This window comes from Camarhynchus parvulus, chromosome 3 (genome assembly GCF_901933205.1).
Source record: "Camarhynchus parvulus chromosome 3, STF_HiC, whole genome shotgun sequence".
NCBI classification, from domain to species: domain Eukaryota; kingdom Metazoa; phylum Chordata; class Aves; order Passeriformes; family Thraupidae; genus Camarhynchus; species Camarhynchus parvulus.
Window position 1 is genome coordinate 2,206,667 of NC_044573.1, and position 10,156 is coordinate 2,216,822.

At 46.0% G+C, this 10,156-nt stretch overlaps 1 protein-coding gene across 1 annotated transcript; it reads right to left on the bottom strand.

The window, feature by feature from the left end:
- Positions 1-1,861: 1,861 nt before the first annotated feature.
- Positions 1,862-10,126, bottom strand: LOC115901938 (activator of 90 kDa heat shock protein ATPase homolog 2-like). Its single transcript, XM_030945017.1, has 9 exons — positions 9,960-10,126; positions 9,668-9,858; positions 6,057-6,142; positions 5,339-5,453; positions 4,103-4,191; positions 3,779-3,901; positions 3,171-3,272; positions 2,348-2,399; positions 1,862-2,160 (listed from the first exon to the last, which is right to left on the bottom strand). Exons 1-9 carry the CDS (start codon positions 10,037-10,039, stop codon positions 1,985-1,987), a joined length of 1,014 nt encoding a protein of 337 aa, XP_030800877.1. The 5' UTR covers positions 10,040-10,126; the 3' UTR covers positions 1,862-1,984.
- Between the last annotated feature and the right edge of the window lie 30 nt (positions 10,127-10,156).

Sequence of the window (10,156 nt, forward strand, 5' to 3'; positions counted from 1 at the left end):
GCCCTTTAACCCTGAACCCTTTAATCTTCCACTGGCTTCCTCAGACTCTTTGAAAGCTTTGATTTTCTTCCAGGTTTTATCCCATCTCCCATTTATTATTACTTATTTCTACCTCCCATTTAACCCCTTCAAAACGAAGCTTTTAAATACCTTCTCCATGCAGAGGCAGCCTCTCCTATGGCACTTGAAGTGCTGAAATCTGTGAAGAATTTTGCCCATAATCTTACAAACCATGTCTTTGCCATTGTACTGGTTTTCTCTCTGTCTTTTTCAGAGAATTACCATCTAACATTTTTAACTGGGAAGTCCAGGAGAAATTTTAGCACCAGATTTAGAGGGGAATGGAGCTGCTGCTCCTCGTTTTCCAGGGGGTTTGGCAGCCTCACACCTGGAGCAGGGACTGCAGCACTGGAAGCACAGGTAAGTCCTGCCTTTTTCTAACACCAGTGAGGGCAGGGAGACAGGAAAACCAGGGGCTTTCACTCATGAGGAAGCACAGTTCCCTGAGAGTACTGGGGCTACAGTTCAGTGTTTGAAGGAACTTGGAATTGCACAGAACCACCTGCTCTCAAGGATTAAATCACTGAAATATCTCTTCAACTATCTACCCCTAAACCTGCTGAAGCCTGAACTGTCTTATCCCTGTATTTCCCTTTGTCAACCCTTACCCTGAATCATTTCTGGATTCAAGACATCAGGCTTTTCTTCCTTGAATGTTGAGGGGGGCAAAGGTAACTAAATTTTGAGCATTCAGAAACAGATGCTAAGATAGAACATTTCTCAGGAGGCTGCTCCCCACCCAGCGCCTGGACAGTTAAACAGAGCCCCCAGGGAGTGCTCTGAGCCTCTCCTGTCCCTGTGGGGACTTTGTTCTTTGCACCAGCACAGAGCTCACCTCAGTTCAGAGGGGTTAACAACTGACTGCAAACGTTTCAGGAGAGCCTGGCCTCTAGCATCCTCTGTCTCCTCAGGATGATGGAAGCTTTTTGGGTGGTAAGGTTGCCATGTGTTGGCATTCTGTAAAAATAAAATATACAGGACTTAACTTCTAAGCAACTTATTTAGTGTGGCAGTATCAGTTTATGGAGAAGATCAGCTTGATGTAAAGTCATATTTTTATTGAGCCAAGCATGTTTTCCAAAAGCAGCCTGCCCTATTGTGGTCAGATTGTTTCAGATTGCATATTTCATTTGTACATTTTATTTATAAAGCATGTAAGACCTAAGTCATCCTTGCTCACCTCAAGATAGTTGTATTAGGAATTACAATCTGTTCCTGTCCAAATTCTCTTTACAGTTGTTCTCTTTGAGGTACAGCATTGCAGAGGGCTGTGAATCATTTCAGTGGAAGGTTTTACAGAACTGCAGAAAGAAAGCACTACTACTGTTTGTTTCTTCCTAAATAAATGTCACACCGAGGTCAAGGAAGGGAGTACAGTGCATGCAGACCTACTAATTACATGACATTGTTAATTATCTTCCCTAACACTGCAGCTGCAAACAGTCTGCAGTTAAAAGCATCTAGCAAGTATTCCACAGAGGCTGTAAATGATACCCCCCATTTCTTGAAATGGATCAGCAGTTTTGTAATCCCTTGCAGCTCACCTCTGCTGGGAACTCCATCTCCTACAGGGATTTAATTCTGCCACTTGATACACTGAATATTAAGGAACTGGAAATGCTTCTATTGGTGGTGTAGCTCACCTACCTCTGAGGGCAGGGCTCACTGCAACTGCATCATTATCACTCTCAAGTTCCAGGCAAGCAGAACAGAGATCACTGTCCCCAGGTAAAGCTGTTGATGTACATGGTCTGACTTGCCTCTCATTCCCTAAAAACCCATAAATAGTGCTTAAACTATGTACAGTCTCACAGAAGTGGGTCTTTATTCTTCCCACAAATAAATTATATTTTTTCTTTTTTTAGAAAACCAAATGTTAACAAAGTATAAAAAGTAATGCCCTAACAAAACTACAGTGCTGTTCTCATTCCATGCTGTCTTTTGATTGCTGCAGTAAAAGATGTATTTCTTCAAAATACTGCTTCTTCCAGCATTGTCTTGTACTCTCTTCATGGGAGACAGGGACCCCTTTGCATTCCAGCTCCAGTTCCGACTGAGCCGCCAGGTCCTGGAAGGTCAAGGCCACAGTTGCATAATGTTCTGAGGGAAGAGAACAAGACCCTTCAGTCAGGAGCTTTTTACAGAAAAATTTGCCATTTGTTGCTGCTGATTCCCTCTCTGCTCTGCCTTTTTCACAAGGCCAGGGACCAAGGGATGTGCAGCCCAGGCTGGTCCCTGCCAGGACTGGTTCTTCTCCCTGCACTACCAGAGATCTTGGAGAACTCACCCTCAGGCCAGCTCCTGCACCGCCACTTCAGGACAAGTCTTTGGCTTGGCACCTGGGGAAGATAAGGAGGTTCTCCTTGTTAGCACCTGAGAGAATTCCCATTCCAGTTCTCCCTGAAACACAGGGAGAGGAGCAGCATCTTATGGCATACTGGACACATGCATGTAAACAAGAGCAAGGCTGGGGTCTGGTTTTTAAAATAAAAAATGTTTTCATGGAGCTCTCAGCGTGCTGCATTCCACTGTTCTCTTTCTGCTGTGGGAAAAGACCAGGACTCACTGGGTACTGCACATAAAACATTGATTTTCTTGCAGGAAACAAGGACAAGCCCAGTTTTCCCCACTGAAATTTCAAAGTGTGACTGAGTGATTGTGTTACACAACCCAGCCTGGCCCAATACACAAGTCAGGCACTCCTGCAGATGAAAATGGTTTTTAGGACATTTCAAAAATGCAGCTGAGCTCTTAATTATCAGGTTTTTCCCTTCTATTTGCACCAGCATTCAGTTGGGACAGGGTAACACTTGCCCTGAATAGAACAGAGATCATTTCCCCAGTTAAAAAGAGGGATTGGGTTGATAAACCTTAAACCTTTCTCCCTCCTCTCAGTTACGAAGAATTGTGCTGGGTTTTCTGCTCCCTGTGCAGGTCCTTAGGTGTGTTCAGCCCCACACAAAAGAAGACCAAGTGTTTGGCTTTGAAACAGAGGAACTGAAATACTCACCAGAGAAGCAGAAATTCACAAATTGATGCTGCTTTTTAGCTCAGAGAAGGAGCCACCCTCCCTTCCCCTCCCTTTTTAAAGCAGAGCAGGAGCTTTTTACCAGTTCTGTGTATTCCCCACTGACACAGCCGTCAAACATTTGGAGTTTGCCTCCTTTCTCTGCTTCAATCACAGCTGGGCACTTGGAGAACTTCTGCACCAACTGAAAAAAAAAAACCAAACACAAAATGCACCAGGCTGGGAGACAATGGAGGGGAGCTGCAGGAATTGGAGCCATTTCTGTTCCCAGAGGTGGCCCTGGGGTGGTAATTTAAAGTTCCCCAATACCAGCCCAGACTCCCTTAAAGGACACAAACCCAAAATTAGTGATTGTGTGTTTCATACCCTATAAACAACACTATCATCACCTCCAGTAATTAATCTACTTAAGCTGTGGGTAGCAGCAGTGCCATTACTGAGCCCTTCAGACTCCTCAACAACACCAACATCAAAGAGCAAAGCTTTTGTTAAGGACAGCACCCAAACCACATAACAATGCAGCCTCACTTTGTTAAGGGAACAACTGGCAAAAAAAGTTCTAAGGCAGCCTAATAAACTCTCATTAAATGGAATTTGTACTTGACACTTGATGTGTTTATTATTTACACAACTCTTCAGCAGTATCAACAGCCACATTCAGTTAAAATGCCTCCTGAAAGCATCACTTACTTCCTTCTTTGTGAAGATGCTGTAAACTTCATCAGCTGGAGAGTTGAAGACTTCCCTCATATGTATCCTCACTGTTGGAATTTTAACTCCCACCATATCCAGAGCCTGTGGTGTAACAGAGTCCTGCAAAGCAAAAAAACATTCCCAGGAATTAGAATTAGTGTGAGATCTTGCCCTTAGAAGTGCTGGCAGGGCAAGGGGGGTTTGTCAGCTGCAGCTTCTCAAACACAGGCTGTGAGCACATGGAATTGCACACTGCATTTCCTCAGCAGTTTTACTGCTCAGGAGTCACTGAATTCAGAGGGAAGCCTGAAGCCAACACACCTGCACAGGGCTCCCACTTGGTTTTCGCTCCGTGGCCCGTTCCTGACCTACAGCAGCTTTTGTTGGCAGAATCATTCCCAAGGTGAACTCTGCAATGAAGAAAAGCACTTTTCAGTGTGAAATTGAGCTGTTCAACCTCCCTGACATTCAGATACTCAGTGAAGATCACCAAAACCCTGGAGAATGGGTAAAACTGGGCAGGACATAAAACTCCATCCAGCTTCCCCACTCTTATGCTTCCATGAGGAACAGACCTAACAGTAATTTCCCTTCAAAAGGCTTTTCCAAGTTACCTGACCCCAAATCAGAAACATCTGCACAGACAGATGTTCAGATCAAAGAGAAATAACACCCAAAAAAATTCCTGTAAGTTTGGCAGAAGGCTGGAGTGAAACTCAGTACAGAATGGAGCCATCCCTGCCAGAGGCTGCTGCCCTTTGAGTTTCCAGAGTTAAAGAATCTTTGGATACCCTAAAAATCATACACAGTCATTTCTCAAGCCAAAAACTGGTGGATCCAACTTGGGAAAATTACACAGCATTTAACAAAGAGGTAATAATTTAACAAACATTTCACAATCATCAGAGATGTACCTGATAACAATTTGACTACAAGCTGTAAATGCATCAATTTTTTGAGCACACTTTCCTGGTTCAAAAATACCACAGTTCCAAAAAAAAAAAAAATTTAAATCTAGTTCACCTTTGGTTTACAAGAACAAGTGAAAATTTATGAATTTAGTAAATTTAGGATAATAAAACTTTAGAATCTCAAACGATAATGGTAAGCTTAAAGATGAGCAGAGAATGAATTTGTAAAGAACAAAACTAAAGACAGCATTTGAGACATTCTAGAAAATAAATAATTTAATTAATAACTAAAACAAAGGGACACAAAAGTAAGGCAGCAGATCAGGCAAGGAAAGCAGTTTTTTAAAATCAGGCAACAAAAAGAAATCCTAATATTGGCCAGAGCAAGTAGGGCCAAGCTGAGCCCTGGCAGGGCCTGTGTGACCCAGCACAGCCTCAGTCACTGCAGAACCTTCTGGACACGGCCACCTTCAGAGCAAAACACATCCTGAGTGTCAGGACTGACCTAACTCAGCCCAGCTGGTGACAATTAAAGATCACACCAGTACAAACCCAGGGGTCTGTCAATACCTGAGCAAGCTGTTCAGGAGAGGCACCTGCACAGAACACTCCCAAGGTGCTGATTGATGCCCCTGGTTCCATTTACCTGTTTTAAGTGCTTTCAGGTAGTCCCTCAGGGCCTCTCTGACTTTGGTGGTTCCTTCAGTTCTCATCAGTTCCTTCAGAACATCACCTTCCCCTTTCTTCTTGCTAACATTTATCTAGAAACAGAAAAACGACAGCATTTATGAGAGCCCAGCCATGAGCCTTTGGGATCTGGCAGCAAAGGAAAGTGTTTGGGTTTTGTTTACTATGCTCAGAGGACAGCTGCAATTTCCAGTTCATGATCTTGGGGGAGCCAACCTTTGCTAAAAGTAAGTCCTCTTAAGACATTAAATAAATGTAGTATCTCCACTCAGTCTAGTTCAGCCAAGAGCTGCTTCTCAGCAGAGGCTGAAGGATCTGTGGGAGCCCAGTACCCACCATTATCCAGAGATTCCCTGAGCTCTTAGGGCTGGGAGTGGTTTGCTCTGTTGGTTTGGGGTTTTTTTTTTAAGACTACAAGCAGAGTTCTTCTCAAATTTGTAGTTTAAATATTATCACAATCAATAATGAGCAAAGCAAACTGCACATTCCTCATTGGTTAATTCAAGAACAGAATAAGGCATTATTCCAAGTATAATAAACAAAAGCATGAAATAAACTATCCACAGAGTAATTACCCCACTTAATAACTGAATAAATCAAAATATGATGCCTAAATGTTGATTAACTTTATTTAAGAACTGTCGACCTATAGAGCCATACCAGTGTTGCACACCTACCTCTGTATCATCTACCTCATTTTCTTCTGACAGGTTAGGAATTTCAACAGATCCCTTATGTTTCTCACCAGACTCTTTCACTGTACCTGTATTAACATAACGAATTCTTAAATGCATCATTAAAAACTATTTCCCCCACAGCAAGAGTTTTACACTTGGAACTCATTTGTACAAAGGTGTTACCTGAAGGGAGGTGCCTCAGGGCTGATTTAGAGGAACTGAAGAGCAACCTGAGCCTCTCCTGGGAGCTGTGTCCCTGTCCAGGTGCACCAGGGAAGGACAGGGAGCCAGCTGCTCCCTGCACTGCTCTGACAGCCTTCACAGCCTGTGCATGTGAGGGTGGGCAGGGGAAAATCATCTCCTCCTCCCCTGAATGTGTCTGCTCTGGATTCAGGAGCTCCCTGGAACGCTGACCTTGCCCTCTTTAATGGTGTGAAACTCCCAACATGCAGGAACGTTACCAGGAAACACACACTTGTATAATGGAGAGGATACAATTGACATTTTAAAAATAGGAACTTGAGGTGCACAGTCAGAGCACTTGATATCACTTTTAACCACTTTACAATAAAGAGTCAGCAAAGACAGGAATTCTGCTCCACCTGTGATCCTTCAGGGCCAAGGCCCACCCCACTGAGCTGCCCGTGCTGCTCTGCCTCAGAGTACACGGAAGGATTGAAGTGAAGGTCTGAGGCTTTTTTTATTACACTGAGGACTCTTCCCCCTGGCCTAGCACAAGTGCTTTGTTATTTAAATTAACTCACTAATTAGATGACAGTAAAATCTCTTCAGAAAGCAGCGAGAGAACCAGGCAGGTCTGTCAGCTCAGTGCCAGAACATTAAAAATCTAACAAGGTGCTTCATCAGCAAAACTCCCATTCCAACAGCCCAGGGCTGAGCACGACTGCACAAGGGAATTATCAGCGAGGCAGATGCAGAATTTCTGGGGAAATCACTTTCACAGGAGCCACCTGGTTCCCCTGGCCCTGACCATCACTCTCATTATTTCAATGACTGCCCTGAGCCCCCATGACAGAACCCAACTGGCTGAGATCCCAACAAAAGCCCAGGTGCTCCGGGCATGGAGAGGAGTGCAGAGCTGTTGTACCAACGTACAAAGTTCCTCCCCACTCGGGTCTGGGGCAGGGAGGGATTGCACAACACACAGAGCTGTTAATGCACAACCACACAGGACAGCAGAACCAGAGCTTGGAGCCTCCCAGAAGAACCTGCCATCAGTAAAGCCCTGGGAACTGGTTAATGCCATCCCTGGAACACTCCTGGGCCCACAGAGCCACCTCAGGGTGCTGTTCCCTGCCCTCTTCCAGCAGCAGGATCAGCACAGGAAAACCACACAACGTGCTCTCTGCAGACAACAAAACCCAGCTCGTTCTTGGCTGCTCCCCAGAAAGGAAGTGCAGGCGTGCAGGAAGCAGTTTTGGGGAGCAAAACACAAACCTGACTTCAGTCAGCTAATGCTACCAGCAATTTTCACAACTCCTAAAATAAAGTTTCACAGTGCCAGTGTCTGTGCTGGGCAGCAAAGTCCAACCAGAGAACAAACAGAGCTGGTGGCTCCACACAACACAGGCAGAACATTGGTGCAGCTCTGCATTTTCACTACCACTGTAATGAAAACAAAGCTTTGCTGCCTTTTTATCAATCACTCAAATTATGTGGTGGAATTTCACTGGAATTCAGTAACAGAACTGAGAATAAATTGTTTTTTGGTTTCCTGCCAGTCCAGTGTGAAGCAGAGATCACAGGAAGAGCCAGCTGTAACACACTGTTGAAATACCTGCTTTAAAAGGACAAACGTGTTTCCACAAAGCTTGCACCACAATGTGGAATGATCCATTAAAATCCTCAATACATCCTCTAAAAAATGACAGAACAGCCATTTTTCTCAATATTAGTGCCATTAAGTACACTCAGTCCCTCACTTTCTTGTTTCTTTCTTACCTAAATTGCTAAACACAATGTTTTTCCTACCCCAGACTTTCCAAACCAGCTGCAAATCTCAGGGTTTTTATCATTTGCCCTTACATACCCACCTTTTAATCAAAGTTTCAAGTCCTAGTTATCCTTGAAGACTTGCAGAACTAATTACAGTTTTTTAGTTCAACCTGAACTCTCACTTCTAATTTAGAGCCCTCAAAACACACAACATGATGACTATCACAAAAAAGAAAATCAAATCATCAGCCTCTGGGGTTTTTTTTTTTAGGATTTCCTGTGTAGTAGCCAACTCACTTAAAATGAAGCTCTCAAAGCCATGATTCACTCAGCATAGCAAAGTCAGAGCTGTCTCTAAACACTGACCAGCATGAACACCTTGGAGAGAAACAGTTTAGAGAGAACTTGCATAGAAACACAAACAAAATACTGTCTGCCTGCTTCTAACTTTATACTCTGAAATAAACCACACAGAGCCGAGCTAACCTCTCTTTAAAGCTTCAGGTGATCTTAGCTGAACCTAAAGAAGTCAAAAAATTGATTACAATTATTTTATCTACACTGATTTAAACTGCACAAGAGTCTTAATATCGGCCTTGTTCTCTGTTAACATTTACACGACAACTCTAAGTGTGCTCTCAGTTTATAACACACTTGGAACATATAAAACGACCTAAAACAAACAACAGTACTCAGTTTAAAGTCCCCTCTTATTGTGGGTGCAGACTTCAATTCCAGATCTGTCCTGGTGTCAGCAATATTCCAGCCAGGCCAACTTCCACACCCCAGGGCTGAAGAATACGGACAGTATGTGGGGAAGCACAGCCTGTCACTTGGCACTACAATATCCAGGGACAGTTTCCTGTGCAGGCTCATTCCATCAGCTGCTCCTGCTTCTTACTCCAGTGCAAGACACGGGCCACAAGTTGCTGTCAAGTTTTAGGCATTTAATAAACAGGAATTCCTTAGCATCGCCAAAAGCCAAACTGCAAACAAAGAACTTGTCATGGGACAAGCACAGCAGAGGGCAACTCCAAGAGCTGGGACTGCAAATGGTTACGGCACAACAAAAAAATGCATGGGCACAGCCCCCAAATAATCAAAAATTATTTCTATTTCCCACTAAAGAGTTTTATCATCCTCCTGAAATTGGTAATCCTCAATATAAACTACAGTTCGGTTTTGGAAACAGCAGTAATGTGACATCTCCCAGGTTTTCCTGCTCCCCAGGGCACGGAGGAGCACACAGCTGTAATGTGCAGCTGGAATTTGGGCACAGTGTCACTAAAGCAGCCCCGCACTCTGCTGTCAGTGCCACCACAATGCAGGCGTTCACTTCTTGCAAAGCCAAGTGAGTAACCCGCGCTGACAGCCCGGGGACGCAGCGCTGAGGAATATGCGGTGGGAAAAGCCTGGCCGAAGGGGAAAGCCAAGCTCGCGTTTCAAGGTTATTTAGGAACACGCATTTATCCCGGCCGGGCCCACGTGGCTCCCGCAGCCGCCTCCAGCCCCGGACTGAGTCACTGCAGCTCCGGCGTTGCGGGGCCCGGCTCTGTGCGGAGGGACGGCCGCGGTGGCCGCGGGGACAGCGCGGAGCCCCGGACACGCTGCCAGGGCCCGGCAATGCCCGCGGAGCGCCCCGGATCCCCCCGTACCTTTCCAGCTGAGGCGCAGGTTCCACTCGTAGAAGAAGATGAGTTTCCCCTTGCGGCTGTTGCAGGACGCTTCGCCCTCCACGTGTTTGAGGTCGCCGATCTCGCAGCGCCCGGCCTCGCCCTCCACCACCAGCCCCTCCAGCACCTCCTTCAGCTTCCTCTTGGACCAGCTGGTCGCGTCCCGCTCCGTCCTGCCCCGGGAGCCGCGGGGTCAGCGCCGGCCGCCCGTTTCCCCCAGCCCTTCCCTCATCCCGGCCCGTCCCGGGGATCTGTCGCTGTTTCAGGGACTCACCAGTGCCAGTTGTTCACGTTGGTGGCGTCCGCCCGCTCCTCCACGATCCAGCGCGGGTCCCCCTGGCCCCACTTGGCCATGGCGCTGCCGCGGCGCCGCCTCCGCCGCTCCCCCCGCTGCTTCCGCCGCCACCGCCAGAAGGTGCCAGAAACTTCCCCGCCCCACCGGAGGAGGAGGAGGAGGAGGAAGGCGAGGCC

What these genes read in the sequence shown, in the direction of transcription:
- LOC115901938 (XM_030945017.1), bottom strand. Translation starts at nt 10,039, where the DNA reads ATGGCCAAGTGGGGCCAGGGGGACCCGCGCTGGATCGTGGAGGAGCGG. An exon ending in CCTGCGCCTCAGCTGGAAAG is followed by an intron (nt 6,143 to 9,667) that starts GTACGGGGGGAT and finishes ATGTTAATACAG; the next exon opens with GTACAGTGAAAGAGTCTGGT. An exon ending in CAAGTGGGAGCCCTGTGCAG is followed by an intron (nt 3,902 to 4,102) that starts GTGTGTTGGCTT and finishes TTTGCTTTGCAG; the next exon opens with GACTCTGTTACACCACAGGC.